General features: G+C 46.2%; 1 protein-coding gene across 2 annotated transcripts in view; it reads right to left on the bottom strand.

Annotated features, from left to right (window-relative positions):
- Positions 1 to 7,291: 7,291 nt before the first annotated feature.
- Positions 7,292 to 25,921, bottom strand: part of Cdh5 (cadherin 5) — a 41,283-nt gene continuing 22,653 nt past the window's right edge. For both annotated transcript variants that reach the window (XM_006978484.4, XM_042277238.2), the window contains exons 3-12: positions 24,144 to 24,432; positions 23,213 to 23,329; positions 21,640 to 21,804; positions 20,387 to 20,574; positions 18,642 to 18,892; positions 14,816 to 14,958; positions 13,728 to 13,852; positions 13,265 to 13,373; positions 10,929 to 11,174; positions 7,292 to 9,357 (exon numbers count right to left, since the gene is read on the bottom strand). In XM_006978484.4, coding sequence (XP_006978546.2) covers positions 8,834 to 9,357; positions 10,929 to 11,174; positions 13,265 to 13,373; positions 13,728 to 13,852; positions 14,816 to 14,958; positions 18,642 to 18,892; positions 20,387 to 20,574; positions 21,640 to 21,804; positions 23,213 to 23,329; positions 24,144 to 24,432 — 2,157 coding nt within the window. In that variant the 3' untranslated portion in view covers positions 7,292 to 8,833. The remainder of the gene's footprint in view (positions 9,358 to 10,928; positions 11,175 to 13,264; positions 13,374 to 13,727; positions 13,853 to 14,815; positions 14,959 to 18,641; positions 18,893 to 20,386; positions 20,575 to 21,639; positions 21,805 to 23,212; positions 23,330 to 24,143; positions 24,433 to 25,921) is intronic.

Below are 25,921 nucleotides of genomic sequence, written 5' to 3' on the forward strand. Positions count from 1 at the left end.
TACCATGCTTTTAAAAAATTACTATGTTTCTGTAGTACAATTTAAGATTCAGGATAGTGATGATACCTCCAACAGTTCTTTTATTATTTGGGATTGTTTTAGTGATCCTGTTTTGCTTGTTTGTTTTATGTGTGTGTTTCCATATGAAGTTGAATATTGCCCTTTCAAGTTCTGTGAAGAATCATGTTGGAATTTTGATGGAGATCGAGTTGAATCTGTAGATTGCTTTTGGTAGGATGGCCATTTTTACTATATTAATCCTACTGATTCATGAGCATAGGGGATCTTTCCATCTTTTGATATCTTTTCAGTTTTTTTCTTCAGTGTCTTAAAGCTTTTTATCATCTTAGTATTTCACTTGCTTGGCAAGTTAACACAATATTTTTGAAGCTATTGTGAAAGGTATTGTTTCCCTGATTTATTTCTCAGTCCATTTGTTATTTGTATATAGGAGGCTACTTGTGTGTGTCAATTTTTGTATCCTAATATTTTGTTGAAAGTGTTTAACAACTGTTGAAGTTTCTGGGGAACATTTAGAGTCACTTATGTATACTATATCATATTATAGAAGATACTTTGACTTCTTCCTTTCCAATTTGTATCCCATTGATCTCTTTCAGTTGTCTGATTGCTCAGCTAAAACTTCAAGTATAGTTATGGAAAGAGTGGACATCCTTGTCTTGTTCCTGATTTTAGTGGAAAGGCTTTGAATTTCTCTCTGTTTAGGTTGATGTTGGCTGTGGACTTGCTGTAGATTACCTTTATTAGGTCCATTGTATCCCTAGTCTCTCCAGGATTTTTATGATGAAGAGGTGTTGGATTTTTGTCAAAGGCCTTTTTGTGTCTAATGAGACGATCATGTGATTTTTGTCTTTCAGCCTGTTCATAAGGTGGATCACATTTATTGATTTCTATATGTTGAACCACCTCAGGGTCTTTGGGATAAAGCCTCCTTGATCATGGTGAATGATCTTTTTGGTGTGTTCTTGGATTCCATTTGCAAATATTGTATTGAGACTTTTGCATCTATGTTCATAAGGGAAATTTATTTGTAATTTTCTTTCTTTGTTGAGTCTTTCTGTGGTTTAGGCATCAGGGTAATTGTGGCTTTGTAAAAAGAATTAGGCAATGCTTCTTCTGTTTCTCTTTTGTGGAATAATTTGGGGAGTATGGTATTAATTCTTCTTTGAAGGTCTGGTAGAATTCTTCACTGAATCCATCTGGCCCTGGGCTTTCTTTTTTTGGGGGAGTTTGGGAGACTTTTAATTACTGCATAAACAACTGTTAATGCTGTTCATCTGGTCATTGAAACTGTAAGAAAGCCCCCACCTAAATGCTTTCTTAGGAGTGGCCTTTGCTGTGGTGTCTCTTCATAGCACTAGGACAGTGACGAAGACAGAAGTTGCTGCCGGGGACTGGAGTATTGCTGTGATGGGCCGGCCTTGCTCTTTGTTGGAGGAATGGAAGACTTTGGAACTTCAGACTGCAAAAGCAGTTGGACATTCTAAGCAGGGCTTAGTGGGCCATCCAAGCAGTCATTTGGAAGACAGTGAGGAGGGTGATTTGAACTGTGGGGGCCCAGTACAAGAGTCAAAAACCTCAGAGGTAAGCTTCATCAACCTGGAAGAGACATAAAAGACAGAATCCCAGGCATTGAAGACAAGGTAGAAGAAATACCTTTGTGGTGATATTTTATTTGTGTTCTAACAAATAAAACTTACCTGGGTATCAGAGGGCAGAGCCAGTCACTAGATTAGACATAGAGGCCAGACAGTGGCGGCACACACCTTTGATTCTATCATTCCGGAGGCAGAGATCCATGTGGATCTCTGTGAGTTCAAGGCCACACTGGAAACAGAGCCAGGCAGTGGTGGCACACATCTTTAAGCCCAGGGCTTGAGATCTCATGCCTTTGCTTGGGAAGGACACATGCTTTTAATCCCAGGAAGTGATGGCAGGAAGCAGAAAGGTATATAAGGCATGAGGACCAGGAACTAGAGGCTTTTAGCAGCAGTTCAGCAGAGACACATTCGGGTGAGAACTCAAAGGCTTTCAGTCTGAGGAAACAAGATCAGCTGAGGAGTTGGCAAGGTGAGGTTGGCTGTGGCTTGTTCTGCTTCTCTGATCTTTCAGCATTCACCCCATTACCTGGCTCCGTTTTTTTTAAAAAATTATTATTATTAATAAGACCTTTAGCAGTTTGTCTTACATACCTTGGTCGAAGAAAACATTAAATCTAAAAAAAAAATTCAGTCACAAAACATCCACAAAGTCCAGGACATCATAAAAAGACCAAATTTATGAATAATAGGTGTCTTATTTACAGACGAGGAAAATTTATGTGACTTAGAGAGATTGGAAGCACCTCCGCTAGTGGGTGAGGAGTTCACTGACTCACACTTGGGGCTGCTGACTTTGGACATGCCCAGATTGACCAGCTCACCTGGCCTGGGGCCAAGGCATTTTCCAGACACAGGCTCTGGGAACTAAAATGAGGGAAGGCCTGTCAAACCAGGAAAGGTTTGTCACCTCACAAAGCTGGGCCCTGCTGGGGCTACCAATGACTTGAACTATGGTATGTGTCACCCTAGGCGGCCCATTACTAATGACTGCCCGGAGCTGCTGTGTACCTATAGGTTACACTGATCAGAGGCTCCTCGTTCTCTTAAGTTCTGCAGTTTTGTTTATTTTATTTTATTTTATTTTATTTTATTTTATCTTATTTTATTTTATTTTAGTGTGTGTGTGTGTGTGTGTGTGTGTGTGTGTGTGTGTATGTGTGCGTGTGTGAAGACTCACATCCTGTGCAGCGCCTCATATGGAAACAAACCTGTTGCTCTGCACAGTTTCCAGTGCAAAGTGTTAACCATCCCCCCAGCAACCATGACTCAGGCTCATTGTAAGCTGGCTGCACCTGAGTCCAGACTATACAAGAGCATTGCAATGTGTCATAAAGTTCCTGAAAGCTTGTGCACGCACAGATTTCCCAGACACCACAGGTAATCTCTTAATAGACTGATGGAGACTCACCCCAATCATTTCTTTTACATCCCAAAGAGCAACATTAGGCATTTTATGCATAACGGGATTGTTTGGGGTGAGCAGTATTACCTGCTTGGAAAACCAGCTCTCTCCTCCCACAGACCCTGAAAACTGCTGGAAATTCAGGGGTAAAGAACTCCAGACGGGAAGAGATTGAGGCCCCGTAGACAAAGTTCAGAGAAATGATTAGAAGTAAACAAGAAGTTGACCCTCCAGAAACAGTTTTTCTGGGGTCAGAAGTATTGACTTCAAAAGCAGTTCAGGAGCAGGGGGAACAGTGGCTCACCTGTGACACCAGCACTTAGAGGGAGGTGGGGCTGGAGAGTCTAAATTTGTACTTGGGCTACTTGTCGAGATCTTGTCTCAAAACAAAAACAACAAGCAAACAAACAACAACAAAATAACTCATCCAATCCTCCCAAACCAAAAACAAAGCCTGCTGTGGATATTGCTCTATATAAATAAAACACTGATGGCCAGTGACCAGACAGGAAGTATAGGCGGGACAAGGAGAGAAGAGAATTGGGGAAATAGGAAGAAGGAGGGGGAGACACTACAGCCACCGCCAGGACAAGCAACATGGAAAGATGCCAGTAAGCCACCAGCCACGTGGTAAGGTATAAATTTATAGAAATGGGTTAATTTAAGATATAAGAACAGTTAGCAAGAAGCCTGCCACGGCCATACAGTTTATAAGTAATATAAGCGTCTGAGTGATTATTTTATATGTGGATTGTGGGACTGTGGGGCTTGGTAGAACCTGGAGAGAAGCTCTCCAGCAACAAAAGCCCACACAACTTAGTTTACTTTAAAAATTCTGTTGCATCAGTAGCAAAGTTAGAAAACTTGTTTTAAAACAAAGTCTTTCAATGTTTAAAACTGATGGAGAAAAACTGATCAATTCACCACTTTGTATACTTCCTGTCTGGTCACTTTATGGATTAACATGGAAATGTTTCTCTGGTTCTAAGAATGTGTGTGGATAATAGAAAACTTGGAAATTACTCAGAATGTCATAACCTGGGTATTTATGAGGAAAACCCTGGGGCCTGAGTGTAATGTACTTAATTTTGAATTCAGTTTAAGCCCATCTCATGGGTTGTAATGGCTGCTGGGTTGTTGTTATTGTTAAAGATTTATTTATTTTCTCTTATATGTATGAACTTTTGTTCCATGTGTAAGTATGTGCAACATTGTGTGTGCCTGATGCCCATGGAGATGAGAAGAAGGTATCAAATCTCCTGGAACTGGAATTACAGACAGTGGTGAGCTGCCAGGTGGCTGCTGGGAACCAAAGCCAGGTCCTCTGAAGGGGCAACAGCCATCTCACCAACCTCTGCTCACACCGCCCTTCCACGGTCTACCTAACCAACCTCTTAGTGTTGACTATTGACTCTGTTTCCAGTTTTGATTTGTAAATGGCGCTGCCCTTAAGATCAAGGTCGATATACCTGGTGATAGGTAATCGGTGCTGGTTACCAGCAGAAAAGTCACGAGCCAGAGTTACAGAGAGCTTTATTAGAAGGAAGGAGGGGATAGGAGGGGGGAGAGCCAGGGCTGGGGGAGGGAGAGATGGTGGGAGCAGAGCAGGGAGCAGGGAGCAGAGAGAGAGGGTCGGGGTTGGTGTCTGGCTTTTTAAGGCGCAGATTGCATGACCACACCGTGAATCGTAGTTGCCAGCACCCCCTGTGACGTAAGACGCAAAACCCCGAGGAGTAAGGACACGATCCTAATACCCAGTACATGTCTCATGGGCTGATCCTCGGAAGGGAGATTTGCTGGATGCCTTGGAACTTTGATTGTGGGAGTCAGTGGCTCCATGTGTCACCTCAAGGACAGCAGGCTTTGTAAGGAATTTTGACCTGCAAGGCCATAGAACGAGGACATGTAAGCAGAACTTATTGTTTCTGGCCCCAAAGGAACCCTCCAGATTAACTTGGAGTGTGTGTGTGTGTGTGTGTGTGTGTGTGTGTGTGTGTGTGTGTGTGTGTGTGTGTGTGTTGGGTGGGGAGCACACTGACACACACATTCCCCAAGGGTGGGAGAGAGGTGACAGGGTAGAGAAGGGGGATGGGGTACACTGTGATGCTCATAAACTCAAGGACATTGGGTTGCTGGAAGCTGCAGGTACCCTGGCTCTAGGCCGGGAGTGGGAGTGCGTCCCTGCCTTTCCAGATGAGAGCCATTGAGGTTGTTCTGCTAGACCTGGAGTTCACTCTTTTAAATACAGCTCTTGGTCAAAGCAAGGAACTCCCAGGGCCTGCCATCTGAGTTAGGGTGGCTGAAACTGGGCTACTGGTTAGGACCCAGCATTTGTAAATGCAGCGCGCCCCCTAGTGGGAATTTCCTGACTTCCCGATGGCCAGAGCCCTAGTGCTTCCTGTTAGGAAAGAAGCCAGGAGGCAAGTTCTAGCCCTAACTAGGTCTCTTATTTTATTTTATTTTTTTTTGGTTTTCCGAGACAGAGTTTCTCTTGTGTAGCTTTGTGCCTTTCCTGGAACTCACTTGGTAGCCCAGGCTGGCCTCGAACTCACAGAGATCCGCCTGCCTCTGCCTCCCTAGTGCTGGGATTAAAGGCGTGTGCCACCACCGCCCGGCTTAGGTCTCTTATTGTATGGCTCTGGTATCATCGTACCACACTTTGGGTCTCACCTTGGTCTTCTGTGAAATAAAAGTCACGGGGCCATCATGATTTTGTCCTGGAGAGTAGCTGGGCTGAGATATTGCTTCTCTTGTCTCAGCCTGGGAGCCCAGGGCCACTGGAGCAAGCAGTCAGACAATTCCAGAGAACATTGGGTTTGTACCCTACCTTGACATCCACTGAAAGTCTCGGGCCTCAAAGTGGCCCTCGGCCTTCTTGGGAGTTATTTGTGACTCAGAGTGAATAGGAGCTAAGCAGAGGAGGTGGCCAGAATGGCCAGGAAAGTCAGACCCTGATGGAGGGTCAGGACTTCATCTAGAGGAGATTGGGGAATGGGGAGGGGGGATTAGAGGGAGAGTACTTCTTGGAAAAGAAGTTAGGGAGAGGTCTCCTGGAAGGCTGATTTAGAACAAAGGCGCTATCCAGACAGGTAGGAACCCTGAGCCAGAGGAGGTGACATCCACAGGAACAGCAAAATGCAGACCACCTCTCCTATGGAAGCGATGAGGTTACTGGCAAGTCTGGAAGTAAATGACACAACTACCAGGGAGCATCTAGTCAAGAAAAATATAAAGGCTAAATTCTGCTAAGGACAGTGAGCTCTGTGGTGGTGTAACTCGGCCAAGGTCTGTCTCCCACCCCTTGATGCTTGGACCACTGCTTCTGAGAACAACACCACTGGAGAACACTGGCGGCCATGGAAAGAGCACCCCCCCCCCGACGGGGGTGGGGGTGGGGGCTGTGCATCTCCAAACCTGTTCCCTGGTGACTCGCGGAGCTATCTGGGGGTTCCCCGGACAACCTCTCTGGCAAGGCCTTGTTCATTTGACTTGATTTGGAGCAACTCAAGAACTCAAAGCTTTGAGCTCGTCAGAGACAGTCTCCACGGGCTGTGGCTGTTTAACATGAAAGGTATCTTGGCCAAAGCTAGCAGGGAGCTGACCAGACCCTCAAAAGTCGAGGAGGAAGCTTTTCTGCAGAGGGTTTTGACAAGGTCAGGCATATGCTTTGGAAGTGAGGTGCCCTATGTGCCCAGAAAAGAGCCTGCTTCTTTGATGAATGTAAATGGTGTTCAAGTCGTGTCGTCGTCCCCCCCCCCCCCCCCACTCTCATCCAAGCAGCAGCCCTGACCACTGCATGGACTGGAGGTGTGGGAGTAGGGCATGCACAGAGCATGGGTGTGGGGGAGCCCTGAGTGATAGAAAGCTGAACTGGATCTTCCTCATTTTCTGTCACAATTAGTTTTCTTTTTTAAAGAATAGACTTATTTTTAATTATGTGTGTACAGACACGTGCACACTTGAGTGCCAGAAAAGGGCATCAGATGCCCTGAAGCTAGAGTTACAGGTAGTTGTGAGCCGCCCAACACGGATGCTGGGAACAGAACTCGGGTCTTCTGCAGGAGTAATACACACATTTAACCAATGAGCCACTTATCTAGGCCCATAATTCACTTTGTGACTCACAAGTGCCCTTGTCCTCTGAGTTCCTCTGATGAGGCTGGCAGCAGGTGTACATGTGTATGCATGTGTGTGTATGTGACCATGTGTGCATTTGCATGCATGCATGTGTATGTGTTTCATATGAGCTCTCAGTTCTAGAAGTGGAAGAATTTCAAGATGTCTTTATTTAGATATAAAAAGGTACAGTACATCTCATGCACCAGGGTGACTAATATATAGTCATTATCCTTACAGCAATCGCTACAACAGGAGATAAAAACTTACAGGAATTGTTTATTCAACTAAAAAAACATGAATTAAAATTGCTAACCTAAATAGCAACCTGTTTATTATGAAAAAAAAAAACAACCCTTATTCTACGTTTGTGAGAACTAGAAAGTTGTAAGTATTATTAGTAAAAAAAAAAATAAGAAAACCTAATTATTGGTTAAACAAACTCCAGTGCTATCTACAATCCCCTGCAGAGAGGCCTTGTTGGGGGAGGGGTCCACAATGGAGGGTGAGCTGAAGGCGCAGTTCTGCCTTGCCTGGACCTCCAGCTGTGACTTCAGTGGAAAGCTACTCAGATCCCTCCAAGGGAGAGATGCAGAGATGCCACTGCTCCTGGGAAGGGTGGGGGTGGGGGGCTTACATTCTGCAGGGTGTGCCCGGGGGTCATTCCCTGAGATGTGGCGACTAGAGGAAAAGACAAATGGCATGGTGGCTCTGTGATGCAGTTAGGTTTGATTTGGGACATCAGCCAGGCTTGCTGAGGCTGCATCTTGGATGCTCCTAGATATAAGCAGATAGTAAGAGAAAAGGGGGTGTGAGTGACCGGGCAAGCGGGTGCCTCCCACAGGCAACCAGGGCAGGGTTGAGTGTCAGGTGGGCTTCTTAGCTTTCCCAGGATCTTCCTGGTGAGTGGGTTGGAGGCTATCCTTGCTCTATGACCTGTCACCCTTGGTCTCCATGGTCCTTCCTGGGTGAATTCACAGTTGCTTCAAATTAAACAAGCCGTTTCCCTGAAGTCGACAGAACGGATCATTGCTCAGTAAAGCAGTTAATGGAGTTGCAGGCCTGCCAGATCACCTTAGGACCCAAGGTCAGGAGCTGCCGACAGTCTCCTTCCTCCCTGGACAGGCCTGGGGAGGGGCGGGGGGGGGGGGGCAGTTGGGCACTGGGTAGATGAGAGGGAGGCACAACAGTGCTGGGACTCCTGAGACAGCAGGCATAATGGATCAGTTACGGCCTCCCTTGGGACTGGGCTTCAGAGTCCTATCCCATAGCTCATGCCATCCAGTCTTCTGCCTTCAGACAGACAGCCCTACCAGGGGCTCAGGGACCCTTGGGGAAGACTCCTCAAAGTTCAGCATAGGTAGCTTTGCTTGGCAGTTTTGAAGGGACAGAAGTCTAGAACAGATTGAGAGCGTGTATGGTGGGGTGTACGGGAGGACCGGACAGTGTGGGAGCCCAGACAAAACACTAGCCTCATTTGGAGTGGCCATCAACAAACTATGTCTCTGTCCCTGGATATTAAAAGGACCTGGAATTTGCTACCTTGGCGATGGAAAGGTCTTGGGTACCCAGAGGCAAGGGGTGCTGGGCTAGAAAGTTTGTGCCACTCCTTGGAAATCAGGGAAGGTGGTTTCAGATGTGTCTCATTGAGGCTGCAATGAATTTGGGTCTCCTGGCCCAGAGCTTGGCCACCTTAGATGATCATCAGTTCATCCCGGGGATCTGAGCCGTACAGCTCCGCCAGCATCTTGAACCTGGGTCCCCAGTCATTGAGGAAGTCATAGTCGACGTCAGAGTCGGAGGAATTGGTGGTCAAGGAGCTGAGCGACTCTGCGATGGACTCTGAGCCCTCGTAGCCGTAGATGTGCAGCGTGTCGTAGGGGGGGCCACCGCCGTCATTGTCTGCCTCGTCTTTCTTCACCTCGATCATGGTGGCCATCTCCCTGGGCCCGCCAAGCGACCCGGGCCCCAGCCGCGGCGGCTTCTGCACTGCGGAATACACGGCCGGCCGGGCGTCCATGGTGGACCGCAGGGGCTTGGTGGTGCCGCCGCCGCGTACAGAGTTGAGCACCGACACGTCGTAACTGGTGGTGTCCATCTCGCCGCCTCCCTCCTCGTCGTAGGTGACCAATTGCTCGTGAATCTCAAGTGCGCTCTTGCTATGTGCGTGAGCCTGCTTCCGGAGCCGCCGCCTCAGGATGATGAGCAGGGTGATCACTGTGAGCCAGGGAGTCAGAACAGGCTTGGATCAGACAGGGTGAGCGGGGGTGAGGGGGGTGGAAGTGGGGGGTGGGGGAGAGTGCCCCTGCCCCCTCCTCCCTACAAATTCCTGGGGCCAGCTCAGACTCCCAGGGCCATTGCCATGACCGGGCCAATACAGATCTGGTTTGGCTCAAAGTATAAGTCAGTGGCATAATACCGACCCTGCTGAAAATTGGGCTGAAATGGCTGTGGGAAGGTCCTTGATCTGTGGCAGAGTTCCCTCAACGAGGCTGAAGCCGCTTCCTCTGTGTTTCTAGCCTTGAGTTAGTTAATAATCTGTTACATACATAAAGTGAGGATGGCCTGATGAGGCCTTTCTCCATGCCTCAGTTTTCCTGTCTGCAAAGTGGATACAGTGATTGCTCCGTGACACTAGTATTTGGGGAAGGTGATGATGGGGTTCTGTGGGTGGCATCAATTCTTTTATCATCATCACTATTATTATGAAAGGGAAGTCTGTCTCTAATGTCCAGGAAATGGACGCACCCAGTGGGAAGCTCAGAGGCCTGGAGCAGATGCTGTCCGAACCTCACAGGATCCTAGCTTGTCAATGCCCTGCATGGGCTGCTGCAGCAGAGAGAAAGTACTTTCTGGAAGAAGCCTTCACCCCTCAGCCGAATGGGCCGGAGAAGCCCCACTCTCCTGGGTGCTAACGCTAAGGAGAAACCTCCTGGTGCCTCAGGGGAATGAGGCTGGCTAACAAGGTTAAACACCTTTCCTGGAAGCTTGCCCTTCACAAATCCTGTCTGAGGTCTGTTTCCTGGTAATGTGAAACCTAGGTGGAGCCTAAATGCCCTGAAAGTGACAAGGCTCAAAAAAACAAAGGAAAACCAAACCAAAACAAAAAGACAAAAAACCTAAAGCTGGAGGACGTCTGTAAAAGCAAAGAAATCCCCTGGTGAAATTCCAAGCTAGAAGCCTCAAAGCTTTCCATTAAAAAGGAATTTTAGAAACACAGCCAGGAGTGGTGGTGGTGCACACCTTTAATCCCAGCACTCTGGGGGCAAATATAAGTGAGTTCCAGGCCAGCCTGCTCTATAAATCAAATTCCAGATCAGCCGGGGCTATACAGTGAGACCTTGTCTCAAAATAAATGAATAAAATAAACAATAGTTTTAATGTAAATCAGTGCCCCAAACAACACCTGGAATAGTATATGCACTCAAAATATATGTAGTGAATGTATGAATGTTGTGTATGTTTTCTTTCTTTCTTTCTCCTTCTTTTTCTTTCTTTCTTTTTTGAAATGGTGGAGCTTGAACTTGGTGCTTGACACATGATCTACCACTGAGCTACACCCCTGGCCCCAGGTGGCTTTGAAATGGAGTTAGCTCGAAGAATAGTCTTTCTTCTCATCTCTCCTTTCTCCTACCCTCTTAAGCACTGGGTTGTTGGGGCTCTACATCTGTATCTCTGTGTCCTGTACAAGGAAGCATGAGGTCCAGGGTGGTGCAGGACTGGGCTGGGACCCCACCTCTTCTGTGAAGCCTTCTCAGCGTCTCTTCCCTGTCCCATGAGACACTGACCTGTGATGGTGAGGATGCAGAGAAAGATGGCTACCAGCGCTTGGATGCTGACGCCTGCCTGGGCGGCCATCTCCTCACAGAAGGTGAACTCGCCTTGTTCATTGCATTTGCACACAGCCACTGTTAGCGTGCTGGTTCCAGTCAGGCTGGGCACCCCATTGTCAGAGATGAGCACCGGTAGGTAGTGGAACTTGGCATGCTCCCGATCAAACTGCCCATACTTGACTGTGATGTTGGCGGTATTGTCTGGAAACATCAGGACCACAAAGTGAGGCTCTACCAGGAGCATCGGCACTCTTGCACCTTTAGGGGGGAAGCTGCCTCCTCTTGGGTACTTTCACTGCCCTCTTTGCTCCCTGCCTCATGTTTCAGCCCCTTGAGCATAGGCCTGTCCCTTTGCAGAGGATGTAGTTTGAGCAGCTGCTTTGACCCAGCCTGGAAGAATGGCTCGGTCAGAATATAACCCCAACTCTCTGTTTTTGTGGTCAATGGGTATACCTACCCCCTTATCCAATCTCACCCCGATATCAGGTCCTTTTCTCTTGTGCTCAGCTCATTACTCTATAGTTTCAAGCTTCCACACACAATTGGGAAAAGAATGCTTTTACTTTGGGTGCTAGGCTGACATCTTTATGCTGCCTCTGAATCATTGCAAAGGAGGTTTATTCTGTAAACACTAGCCTGGGTTCCCAGGGGCACTGACTGATTATATTTGTCACTGGGAGAGGGTGTCCCTGGGTATTCTGCAACCAAGAGCCAGTTTCTGTGACAATAGCCCCAACCCCCAGTGCTGATCATTGGTTTGCTGCACAGGAGCATCCTCTGGGGAGCTTCTTGAACATCCTGATTTTCAGACCCCTCCTTTCCCTTACACACACACACACACACACACACACACACACACGCACGCACGCACGCACGCACACGCACACGCACACGCTGCTGCTGCTGTTCAGTGACTGTGGGCACTGATGGTCTGCCTTTTGTAGGTTTCTGGGAGGTTGTAACACCAACGGTTAGAGGACTTACTTCCATACAGGATGGGCACATACAAGACCAGCCAAAAGCCAAGAATTTAAAATGAAAGCCAGTTTCATCTCATTATTCATAATTTACATTACATTTCAGTTTAAAGGCTATTGTAACTGAGAACAAAGGACAGGCCACTGACACATGATGGGACTGAAATGAGAGACTCCGGTAGGCAGGACATTGTATGCAAATGACTCTGAGACCAACAGGCTTGCCTTCTGTTTCTTGCAGGATGTGTGTTTGGGGTAGCTCCTAAATTCCCCAGTCTGTTGTAGGATCCCAATTCTACTTAGTTCATTTGAGGTACACATTGGAAATGGGGTGATGGGTATTTTTACAATGTTATTTTCTAAGTGTTGAATTATATCATTAACTGTCAGCACCACATAGCTACCTTCCTCATTTGTAGGCCATGGTATTCATCTTGTTTGATGGGTCTGTGGCTGATGGCTTGTACCTGCCCCTCACTCTGAAGACCCTCTTCCCTAATCTTCTCCAAAGATGACAATGGGATGTTTCTGTAAGGGGCCCTCGTGGTGTCATCAACCCAGAACAGGGAGATTTCCTCCCATGTTTGTGTGATCAGTTGCTATATTCACACCCAAGGGTGTCTATTTTTCTTAGGATGTTGCAAAGGCCATGGAAACAGAGGCTGTGGAAGCCTGGCCATTTTTAGATGGAAGTAAACCAGACCAGGATCATCACTCTAATACATGCATCTTCACCAGAGTTCTGCCTGGACACTCCTGACCTCACAAGACTCCCTGGGCTTTGATTGGCTGAACAGATGTGCTATGCTATGCTGTGATTGGTGGACCAGATCCTGTTCAGGGACCACTTTATGATAAATACTCATGCTGGCTGAACTGCAATAAAACTCATTGCATTGTTGGGATTCATGACTTCCTATTTCCAGTTTGGGTCCTTTGGAATGATATGAAAGTTTGCAGTTTTGTTGAGACTGAAATTCCAGTATTAGAAGGGGCCTTTGGATAATTTGGACTGAGCTGGCTGCCTGCTTCCCTGTATCTATTTTGTGTTCCTTTTCAGTGAAGCCTCTTCAGGGTAATGTTAACCCTACAGACTATGTCCCATGGACCATGAAGCCTGGCCAGGTGGCTTTGACCACAGCACAACCAACTGTATAATGTATACGGTGAGAGTTGTACAAAATAACCCATGACTTGAAAGACCCCGTGGAGACCTGTCACTCCGTGTTGGTCTAGTCTTTGATCTTAGTGCTTTGAGACTCTTAACTGACACCTCTGACCTTCTAAGAGCCAGCTGACCGCTCTGTTGCTCACCGTGGTTGTTGATGAGGGTGAAGTTGCTGTCCTCGGTCTTCAGGGCAAACTTAAACTTTGTGTTTGGTGGCGTTACATCCTTGTCTGTTGCGGAGATCTGTATTACCAGCTGGAATGTGAGAGATGGGAAATGGTCAGTGTGGTTTTGGGGTAGTATCCTGGGGTGCAAAGGTGGGTTCAGACACGACCATGGCTGTCTGTCACCTGCAGCACTATCTTGAATGGTCTTCCCAAAGCCACTTTGTCTACTGCTATCCTGCTCACACTTATCCCTGACCTGGTCTTCAGACACTTCCAGGAGTTTAAATTCTCCTTCTGTAAAATGTGATTAGTATTTTATTCAGGCTGTTATACAGTTACTTTAAACTGAGGCAACTCAAGGTGACAGGAAGGTTTGCTCCTCAGCCCTCTGCCTGAAAACACATTGCCCTCCCCCTGCCTCACCAACCTGGGGCCAACTCACCTGGCCCTGGGCTGCATTCTCACACACTTTAGGTTCATAGGGCTGGGCAAATTCCGGGGGGTTGTCGTTCTCATCCAAGACTTCAATGTGAACCTGCACAATGGATTCTTTACCTACGGGGTTACCTGCAGGAGAGACAGCTTGTCACTACAGTGGGCCCAGCTGACACTGGCCTCCGGAGCTGGAGGATGTTTGGAGGGAGAGTCCTGGGGCACTGTGTGGTGGAGGCCACTTTTTTGCAGGGCAAAGGATCATGTCATGGATGCAAAGAGTGTGGAGGAGGACACGCGGGTGGACCTTCATATATGAATAAGTTTGCTTATAAGAATTCAAGAGCTAAACGCCTTCAGTGCATCTTAAGAAGGTGTAATTAAATTAGTAAGTAAATCGAGCAAACAAATACAACTGATTAAAATACAATTGAACAAATAATCATGTACTCATTTAAAAAATGTTATCCCCTCTCAGGAACCCCTTTGGGACCTGGATGCCATAGGAAAGTGAATGCTTCTTTGCTGGGTGATTGTCATAATTCTCCTAGCATTGGTCAGAATTTACACAAATTGTTGCAGAACATGACAATCTCTAGTTGAGAGCTGCTTCTTATTTATATCTACACCAGTTACCTCTTTAATTGGTGTAGATATAGCTTAGTGTTTGCTAAGTGCATTTAATACTAAGAGTCATGCAGCATTTGGTCCAGGCACAGCCTTTATCCTATCATTGTTTCCTGGATCAAACCCTCAGAAACTGTGTGTAGCATGTGACTTTGGTGAGTCTCATCACAGAGGCACCAGAACAGCCTGTTTCTTGAACACACAGTGCTTCTTGAACTACGATGTGCATGAGGTTGTCAGTTAGTCTAGGGTGGTATCCTATTATTCTGTACCCCAACAAGGTTGTGGGTGCTCTATAAGATGCTGGTCCAAGGAGCACTTTCAGAAATGGAAGTTCAACATACCCCAGCCATGGACTGCTTCCCCAGGGACTGGCAATACCTTTGGAGGTTCAAAATGATGAATCATGTGAGTTTTGAAAGGATGAGAGGAAAGAAGAACCCAGATGGCCTGGAAGATGAAGGCCCTCACCTCTAGAATCCAGTTCATTGGCCTCCACAGTCAGGTTGTACCAGGGGTGGGTTTCTCTGTCCAGTTCTTTCTCATTGTAGATGTCCCCATGTTTGGTTATTCGGAAGAACTGCCCTCTGTCACTGGTCTTGCGGATGGAGTATCTGTCCGGAAGAAAGAGGTTCATGTCTTTCCGTGTCCTTTGCTGATTCCAAAGTCCTCAGCATGACAGAGAAGTCACTTTAGGATTCGTCCTGTGTGTGTGTGTGTGTGTGTATGTGTGTGTGTGTGTGAAGATAGTTGCTACTACTGAGAAACCATGACAAATAAAACAGAAGAAGTAATACAACGTATAATAACAGAATTATTTTCTGATAAGAAGAAGGCTTGAGTCTACAGTGATGTGATCAATATTTGGGTATAACTAGAAAAATCTAGCAATAGTTAGGTGTGTGCTGATAGTCCTTTGAATGTCCCAGCTGTGTAAGGAGACTGAAGAGTTCAGAGTCCCAGGAACAAAAAAGTAGATTCCCTAAGAAGAGAGGGAAGTTAGATGTCCCACAGATGTTCCCACAAAGGTGAATGCTAAAACACATTGGTGGGACTTGTGAAGAGAAGTGTCTGTGATCTGAAGATGACACAAGTGCATCAGGTGCTATTAAAATAAGAAGGCAAAGTGATTTCATACATGCATGTACGCGCGCGCGCGCACACACACACACAGTTTGTAAATATATGAACTTAGGTAATACATCATTCATAAAGATAGGTCCTGTTCCTGCAAAGAAAAAAACTGTTTCGAAATTTTAAGAGATTTCTCAATCAAAAGTAGGAACCTGGCTTGGAAGGAATTGAAACAAAGTTATTGGGGAATGTTTGAGTGATGTGTTTAACTAGAAAACATTTAAGATTTTGTAGACAGAAGTAAATCTCCAGTCAAATATTTATGAGAAGAAAAGGATTGTAGCTAAGATGAGGAGCAAGAGGAAACCTATCAGATTTGAGGACCAGGAGTATAAGACAAGAAACAAGGAAGGTAAGATCAGAGGTGGCACAGATGATGAAAACACTAAGCAGGGGCTGGAGAGATGGCTCAGAGGTTAAGAGCACTGGCAGCTCTTCCAGAGGACCTGAGTTCAATTCCCAGCAACCATATGGTGGCTCACAAACATCTATAATGAGATCTGGTGCCCTCTTCTGGTGAGCAGGAATATATGCAGACAGAACAATGTATACATAATAAATAAATACATCTTAAAAAACAAAACAAAACAAAACAAAACAAACAAACAAAACACTAAGCAGGTTGAACACAAAGCATCTCTGCTGGGACGACAAAGCCAGGCTGCCTGCATGCTCCTTTCAAGAGACAGCTTAATGTCAAATCATCTAGAACAGTTAGAAGTAAAAGTTGGAGCAGTTATCAAACAGAAATAACATGTAAACAGGACGGGCAAGCTTAACATCGTGTGGCATGGCACTGAGAGCCATAAGGGTAAGCAGAACAAACTGGCCAAGTTCACAGGGTTGCAATATTACAGTCCTGGGCTCAGCTGTGGAGCACTGTGTGCACAGACCCTGGCTTCTATCCCTTGCACTGGAAAAAGAAGTTATCAGACATAATGAAGGCGAAACAGTGGTAAATCTTAGTTAACTGGTCAGAAAAAATTAAAAATACATAAAACTATTGATATTTCAGTTTTTAAAAAATGGACACAACACAACTGTGTTATATCGCAGGACATATTATTCCACCACCCTCCAATCCCTCCACCACTAGTAAAAGAAAAGCAAAATAAAACAATACCCAGTCAACCTCTCAGATAAAGTCTTCAATCAAAGAAACAGCCAAAAATAGAATTATAAACCACGTGGAATAGAATGACAGTGAAATAGTGCCCCCCAGATGCATGAGATGTACCAAACCCGGAGAGGCTTGCTCTGTTCTCAACAAGAAAACCTAGCACTGCTAGGCCTGGGGATGCAGGCCTACCATTCCATAAGGCTGAGGCAGAATTTCAAGGTCCACCTGGCCTATAGAGTGAGTTCATGGCTAGATTGGTCAGCTTAGTGGGACCCTGTCTGAAAATGAAAAAAAAAAAAAAAAAAAAAAAAAGAAATAAAAGAGGCCTAGGGGTGTGGCTCAGTAGGTAGAGTGCCTTGTGAAGCCCTGGATCTACCCCAGAACTGTAAATAAACAAAACAGATTTTCCAAAATTGATATATAAAATCAGTTCTTGGGCCATCAAAATGGCTCAGTGGGCAAAGGTACCTATGACCAAGCCTGATGACCTGAGTTGTAATCTCTGGGTCCCACGTGGTACAAGGAGAGAGCTGAATTGACTCCTGTAAGTTACCTCTGGCCTCCACATTTGTGCTGTGGTGTGCACCACCCGTAACACATGGAATAAATAAATAATAATAAAAAATCTCATTAGGATATAAATATTTTAAGAAAGTATATTAAAATTCATGTGAAGTCAGGTGTGGTGGAATGTACCCTGTAATTCCAGTACTCAAGAGGCAGAGATAGGAGGATTATTGCAGTTCAAGGCCAATGTGTGCTACATAAAAAAAGGAAAAAAATGTTCACATGTAAGAATGGTCATTTCAGATTGGATTTAAAAAAAAAAGGGAGAGAAGGGCTTATGTTAGACAGATTAAATTCAGCAGAAAGCTGTTCTGTTAAAGCAGAAATCCACAGAAGAACAGATAGAGTGGGCAATTCCAAGGTAGAGTCAGGTCTATGTAAGAACTTAAATATACCCCAAGCAGTGGGGAAATAAGGACATCAAGTCAACAGGGCTGACAGAGCTGGCTACATGTGTGGGGTAAAATAAGGATGGATTGAATTCATGCTTACTACCAAATACTATACGACTCCAAGAAGTCTGAGCAGATCTATGTATTCCTTTTGTCCCAGAGGGTAGAGGAGCAAGGACACTGGTTTGAATGTGTCATTCCACACCCTCCAAAGTTCATGTGTTAGAAATGGTATCCACAAAGTCATGTATTTGTGGTATTTGGAGATAAAGCTTTTAGGAGGTAATAATGATTAGATTAGGTCATGAGGGTAGGGTCCCCAAGGTGGATTGGTGGCTTTCTAAGAAGACAAAGAAAGACACATACTAGCAAGCTCATTATGCCTCACCATGTGGCAGCAAGAAAGACCTCATTAAATGGCAATCAGGTGCTGGCACTGTGCTCTTGGATTTTCAAGCCTTTTGATCCTTAAGATAAACAGCTCTGCTGTTCATCAGCATGGTATGAAGTTATAGCCATGGAAAATGAACGAGGAACAAGTATTGATGAAATGTGCAGGACACCATCCAAAACAAATGACAGCAAGAATATGAACAACAACAACAACAACGAATTCAGCATCAGTGTGTCTGTGTGTTGGTGTGGTCACGAAGGAACGCACACTCTGAGCCCACCCATGAACTCAGGAGCTACCGCAAATTTCTTTGTGGACTTGTATGGTTTCACCAAGTGAAAGCAACGCTTCTGGCTTTGTGTTTTGGGAGACTAATTTCTAAACTATTTTTGGTGATGGGGCTTCAATTATACCATTGCTGATTGCTCTCTTGACTCTCAGGCCTCATTAGATGGGACCAATGTGAGTCATGGTCCGAAGTCCTTCAAAGGACAGAAGATGGCCTGGACCAGACAAGATGGACATCATAGGAGCTGGTAGGACAAGGGTGTTAGTGGAAAGAGCCAGGGCCAGCCTCTGCATTTTTCCATGAAGGTGTTGGGAGAAGCCAGTGTCCTTCTCCGACATCCATAAGAATGTCCGTGCCAGCACCATCACACCACCATCACCTTATGCCCACCACCTCTTTACCCAATGTTGCGCTGAGCCTTGTCAGGGTCTTTGGCCACCACAGTGCCTATCCGGGGTTTCTTCTGGTTTTCCGGCAGCTGGAAGTGATAGAAGCGTCGCTGGAAGACAGGGGGCTCGTCCACGTCCATGACATTGATGGTGATCTTGGCTTTGTTTTTGCCAGCAGGGCTGCTCAGGTATCCTAGTCTGACAGTGGGGTCCGTGGCCTCGATGTAGAATGTGTACTGCTGGATGAGCTCGTAGTCCAGGGGCTGCGTGGGTGGCAAGTATGGTGGCGGTCATTAATCCACTTCATCTTACTGGCCCCACCTCCGTCCCCAGCCCTGTTCTAAGTGTTAAGGATAGACACAGCCCCAGCCCTCTCTCAAGGGGATCATAGCCTAGTAGTTCTATTCAAAGGAGTATCTTTCATGGTTTTGCTTAAGAGACTTCTTTTTTTGTCTGCCTAGCAAATTCCTTCCTATTTGTCTTGAGGAATGACAATTTTTGCTAGTAAGGTAAGTAGTAAGATACAACCCTCTCAGAAGCCGCTCGGGACAGAGGTAACTGCTTCCTGTCTGGCATTATTTGCACAGCCCTGAACATACCAGCTACATTTTCTGTTGTTGTTTGTCTGTCTTCCCCACTGTCTGAGAGCTTTGTGGATTCTGGTGGCTGTGTGTATATTCCCAGTCCTCTACCTGAACTTTCTGAAAGTACCAAAGCTCCTCTCCCTCTTCTTCTGGATTCAGTCAGTCTGACTTTGCTGGCTGCCAGCAGCAGCCTCTGTCCACGGCCCCTTGTGCCCTCTGGTGCACATTCTTTACATATATGCTGGGAGATTTCTACTGGCCGGGACACAGGGAGTTAATGCTGGTGGGCACTGTGTTGGTGAGTTCTAAATGTCAAATTTCCATATAACCTGGAATTGTATTTCCCATAACCTGAGAAGGGAACCTCAATGGAGGAATTGCCTAGATCAGGTTGCCTGTGGGTTTGTCTGGAGTGGAAGGTGGGGCGGGCGGGGGAGGGGATGTCTTGACTGTTAATTAGTGTAGAAAGACCCAGCCCATTGTGGGCAGCACCATTCCCTAGGCCTGGTCCTGAACTGTGTAAGAGGAGAAAGCTAGCTGAGAGCTGAAGCCACAGACAGGAAGTATGAGTGCATTCATTTCTCTCCGCTGTTGACTGTTGGTGTGATGTGACCAGCTGTCTCAAGCTCCTACCACTGTGACTCCTCTTTAATGGACTCAACTTGGAACTATAAGCCAAATACACCCTTTTCAAAAGTTGCTTTTGGTCAAGATAATTTTATCATAACAACAGAAATGATTCTAGAACAAGTGCTCTCTGTCAGCGCAGCAGGGTTTGTGGCTGCTTACCCCAGTGCCTGATAAACACAGAGCTGCAATTCTGAGATGTGCTCTGTGTTGCCCCCATGGGACTGGGCCCCACTTGTACCTGCTCATCAGTGATCTCAGGAGTAGCTACCTTCTTGCCACTTGTCACTGCCCCTGAGGCCTGCAGGCATTACTTCCCAAATAAACATTTCACACCCAAAGCCTTGCTCCTGGTCTATTTCTGGAACAACTCAGCCTAAGATGTTGGGTTAGAGTCTCTGTGAGCACATGACCGGCTCTGAGCTGTATAACATTGAAACATTCTCTTTCAATGGCCTGTGGCTCAGAAGCAGCCCCTGAGTGTGTCCTTTGGATGCTGTGAACTCAATGGCCCATGAATGGGTTCAGTACTGCAGGTCTACATACCTTTGTAGGCTTGATGATACCCTCATTACGGTTGGGGTCTGTCTCAATGGTGAAGGTGTCCCTGTACTCGCCCTGCATGATGCTGTACTTGGTCATCCGGTTCTGAGGCTCATCTGGGTCCATGACAGACAGAAAGCCCAAGGGGTTGCCCACACGGATGTCTTCAGGCACCGTAAATGTGTATGTGGCTGATATGCATAGAGCACCACAATGAGTTAATGAGATGAATAAGACAATTGTCCTTTCATACTATCACACACACACACACACACACACACACACACACACACACACACACACACACACAGTGATAGAAATTGGACCAAAGATCTTACCCAGGCTAGGCAAACACTCTACCACTGACCTATACCCCTACTATTTGGACTTTTGAGATAGAGGCTTGCTCTGTAGCTCAAGCTGGATTTGAACTTACAATTCTCCTGCTTCTGTCTCTTGTTGCTGGAGGCACAGGCATGTACTGCCTTATCTGGGTATCATACAATATTTTGCTACAGAAAACAGGCAAGAAACTTATGACCATGGGATTCTGGGTCCCAAGGCAAGGAGGCCTGCTTTGTCTTCTGTCTTTCTGTCCATCCTTCCATCAACCCAGTAAATAGGTACTAAGCTCATTCTGTACTTGGGAACATCAATAGACAAGAAAGACAAATCTTGCCTTCAGGAAGCTTATGCCATATACAACAAAGCTACTTCAGAACTAGATAATTTGAGGGGGGGGCAACAGAGGCCAGAATTACAACAGGGCTAGAGGGTACCATGAACATCTCCACTTAACTTTTCCTTCCTAATCTCCCCCAGGGCACAGGAAAAGTTCTTGACATGGTTTTTAAGGGGAAAATCATTTTGTGGGTAGGTTTACGCCAGGCTTTTGTTGTACCGCTATTTTCTGGGATTTTATAGCTGGGCCCTCGGTCTCAGAGGCCAGGTTTCCCAAACCTATGGGATCTGGGTGAAATTGCTTCTTTCTCACAGTGGGACTTGAAGCACTGTAGTGGCATCAGCAGGGGTGTGACTTTTGTCTGGTCTGTGAAGGGACCCATCAGTGGACAGTTGGGTGACCTTGGGAGCAATGTACAAGGATGGAGCAGAGTCTCCATATTCTGGTTTCAGAAGCACCCTGGGGATGTGGGGAGATGTAGAGAGGTTTGGGGTACCCTTTTGAGAGTCCCAAAATCACTGCGTCTGGATTGTCCCAGCTCCCGTCTACTTAAGGCTCTATGAGAGGAGCTTACACTGAGTAAAGATGGGGAAGTTGTCATTGATGTCTTCCAGCGTGATCAGAACAGTGGCTGTGCCCGACTCTCCCCGAAGACCCTGGGCATCTCGCGCTTCCACCACAATCTTATACTCAGCCTTTGTCTCTCTGTCCAAGTTTTTGTCCTTTGTCAAAATGAGTCCTGGAAAAAAAAGTGGCCCAACAGGAATTGTGTTATCTGAGGAGCCTTGAGGAAATCTGGATGCCCAAATCATTCCTAGAGAAAACATAGGGGACTCCACGCTACACCTGAGATTGAGAGCCTCAGGACTGTAGCCCACTGCTTCCATACCTTGCCCTGTATGGCTAAAAGCTGGCCAAATGTAGGGTCCAAGTTGTTCCTAGCCAGAGAGAGCCTTATGTTGAGAAATATCATAAGGCCAGTTGCAGGCTCAGAGTGAGCATGCTATGATGGATTAGTGATGTCTGCCTTGGTACAAATTGACGTGGTTGGCTGTGCCATGTTTTAGTGCTGAGAATGCTGTACTTGATTAATGATGTCTGTCCTGACAGATATAGAAGTGACTACAATTTTTAGTGCTGAGAGAACGGTGATGGATTAGTGATGTCTATCTTGGTGCACATGGAAGTATCAGTTGCACTGTGTATTTGCTCATCTTCTGGAAGACAGTGGGCCTAGCTTGTCTAACTGGCCTTCTTTCGTGCTTCCAAGACTCAATACTTACAGTTTTTCAAATGTGTTAAACTGAACCAAATTTGGCCTGAGAAGCCTTCTGTGCTTTGCAGACTTGAATCCTTCTCTGATGAACTGCAACCTAGTAGTGTGTAAATAAACCAACCCCCTAACTTAGGAGTATGCTCAGCCAATCACAGCAGCTGTGCTTCAGTTAATCATAGGCTGCCACCTGTTCAAAGCTGTTCAAATAAGGCAGACACCCCAGCTGTAACCAACTGAGCTGTTTCTAGACTGCAGGCTTTTTTTTTTTCCTTCTGCACTATAAATATCACCCAACTATGTGGCAGCCCTGGGGTTTCTCTGAACTTGTTTGGCTTCTGGGGTGTTCCAATTTGTGAACTGTTCTTTGCAAAATTAAACTTGATAAAATTTAATTGGTCTAAAGTTTTTCTCTTAACAAGGCATGAAAAATTATGCAGCATGACTGTGTCTGTGCATAATCTAATTCAGATTTCAGAGCTATTGCACAAAGGACTATGAGCATTCTTATTTTCTGGACAAAGGAAGTAAGGCTCATAGATACTAATAGACTTGTCCAAGAACTGTAGAGCTGAGTGGCAGTGCAGGGTTTGAATCTGATGTCTCTCAACATGTACAGAGACCTTCCCACCAGAATTTTTGTTGAGTCCTGGTCTCTGCTTGGGTGAAAAGACCCTGCTTTTCTTTCTGGACTTGAATGCATGCCTTGGGCACCTGTCTGCTCCCTCTCCTAACCTACCCCAACATGTCTTTATGTGTGTTTTGTATTCCTTCCTTGGATCAATAGCTGGTCCCTGTGCATTGGCACCTGCAATATTCATGTCCCCAAATCTCTCCAAATAGGTACCCACCCAAAAGGGCTAGTCATACAGACCAGAATTATCAATGGTGAAGTGCTCGCTTCCTTTTAGGATTTGGTACATGACAGTGGCGTGGCCAGCCACAGTGGGGTCATCTGCATCCACTGCTGTCACACGGATGATAGATGTCCCTGTGGAGAGAAAGTTCTGGTGTAGCTGCTCATGAGTGGCCCTCAACGCATTCCCTGGTGGGAGTAGATGGGTTTCTGCTGTTCTTCCCACCCAAGCTGAGGGAAGAAAGGTTGCTTTGTGCTGGGGGGCTGTCGTGAGGGTGAAGTACCAGCAATGGTAGGGCCCAGTCAGATCAGCCATGAAGGGTATGAAGAGAACAGATGGTTTGTGTGTTACAGGAAAAATGAAGAGGGGAAGATGTTTTGGGTTTGAAAGAGAAACTTAGGAGGGTTCTGGATGATTTTGCCTCGTCTGAAGGTGAGAGAATGTGGGATTGGCAAGGGTATTGGGAAGCCTCCAGAGGGGTGGTGACCACATTTCTCAGCCTCTGGAGTTCTATGGTTCCCTCAGAAAAGTCTGGCCCCAGGGCCCTGAGCACAGATCCTGGACACTCTTTTCCTGAACCTTCTGGAAGCAGGATGAGGACAGGCTAGTGCCGCCTAAGCCTGTATCTGGTGTGAGGACACAGTCTGGGATCAGGGTCAGGGCCCAGACATCTGGCCCAGATCAGGGTGGTCAGTGCTTAGCATATGATGCGGATCAGAACCCATCTATGATGATGGTGAGGGTTTAGTGTGGGACTAGGTCAAAGGTTAGCCTTTAGGGACAAATTTTGAAACCATGTAAAGAGGCAACACAGCATTACATCCACTTCCTTGAACTTACGGGATCCTGACTCTAGGCAGTGAGCTGGCTGATGTGAGGAGTGCCTTCAGGCTGGTCTGAGGAGAGGAGGAGAGAGAGGGCGCGAGAGAGGGCAGACTAGGCACATACCCATCGCTGACATCTCTGGCACAGATGCGTTGAACACCTGGCGTGTAAACACAGGCCAGTTGTCATTTACATCATGAACCTTGATGGTGAAGTTGGAAGGCTGTTCCAGGTCTACGTTGGTCTCCTTGTCCACAATGAGGGCAGTAAGGAAGTACTCAGTTTTCTTTTCCCGGTCTAATCTCTCAAAGGCATACACATCTCCTGAGTCAGCTCTGACCCGGAAGATTGTGCCAGCGGACTCTCCTCGGAGCACATACTTGGCATTGTTACGGTTCACGCTGGACTTGATCTGGGAAAGACCAGACAACATGAGCTAGGAATGGGAGGTATGGCAGCTTGCATTTGTGACTGTGCACACATGATTGTGCAGGTTTGTGTGTGTGCGTGCACATGGGGATGTCTGAATGCACGTGTGCATGTTTGTGTATAAGACCATATGTGTAGTGCTGTGTAGGGATCCTAACTGTGACACTGAGGTCTTAAACAAGAACTTTTGACTGATCACCAGTGAGGTCTTCTTCACTGGGTCACTGCAAGCAGTGATGGGCATTTCTCAGCTGTGCCCAGTGCCTAGAATGGTGCCTGGAACCCAGTGAGGCACTTGCCCCTGGGGAATAAAGGTCATCACTGTCCTTTTGAAGACACTGATTGTTACTATCTCATCTGTAAAATGGAGCTAATTGAATTTCTAAGGTTGATTTGTACTCATGAGTGGAGCCGCCCACTTGGAAAGGGGCACCAGAAACCTTGGCTTCCTTTGTTGCCCCATGCAAAAAGGGATACATGCCAGTGATATACTGGAGCTGGCTCATATCAACACGGCTTTGAAGGCTTGGCTAGAATTGGAGAATATGTGTGATCTGGCTGTTAAATGTGGCTACATTAAAAATTAAATGATCTGAACACGCAATGAAATAAGTCATTGTTATGAATGGTTTGTCAACCTAGGACTTGGGCATTTGGAACCAACCTAGGAGACATGTCTCTGGATGTGTCTGTTACGGTTTTTCTAGAGAGCATGAACAGAAATGGGAAGGTCCACCCTGAATATGGGTGCCATTCATTACCCTATGGACTGGGGTACTGAACTGAATAAAAAAGAGACAGTAAGTGAAGCAGCTGGATCCATCTCTCTGCTTCCTGACTGTGGATGCTGCTGCCAACCTCCCCACCATGATGGATTATACCTTCAAACTGTGAGCCCATTAAGCCTCCCCTTCCTGAAGTTGATTTTGTCCAAGTATTTTCTCACAGCAATAGATGTGTAACTAATAAAAACATGTTAGAAGCAAAGATACACAGAATTCATGTTTCTAACTATGTTACTGCATTTAGCCACATTCTTTGAGGTTATTGTGTCTCCTGTGTGAGCATGATGGCGATACTGAATGGGGTATGGCCGCGTACGTCTTGTACTAACTCTGCCTTCAGGGATGCACATCACCAGCCTGAAGGCTGAGTATTTACACTATGAAATTGGCGAGTTCTTCACATCTGCACTTTCCCTGCATAGCCAGTTGTCAGACATTTATCAGCACAGCAAGCACTGGTCCCAGTAAATTTCCTTTTGGAATGATGCATGAAATCTTCTCTTCTTGGCGGTTTACAGCATCTAATCCGCAGAACAGACCCCCAGTGAGCTTGTTTAACTCAGGATGTCCTCTACCTCTTAGCCCACTGAGCTGGTTTTCTTAATAACACACGCTACTAGTAGCTTAAGGGAAACCAATGTATGCCAAGCACCTTGTACTGGACATTACTGAGGTGAATGACAGTGA

This window comes from Peromyscus maniculatus, chromosome 5, assembly GCF_049852395.1.
Source record: "Peromyscus maniculatus bairdii isolate BWxNUB_F1_BW_parent chromosome 5, HU_Pman_BW_mat_3.1, whole genome shotgun sequence".
In the NCBI taxonomy this organism is placed as follows: Eukaryota; Metazoa; Chordata; class Mammalia; order Rodentia; family Cricetidae; genus Peromyscus; species Peromyscus maniculatus.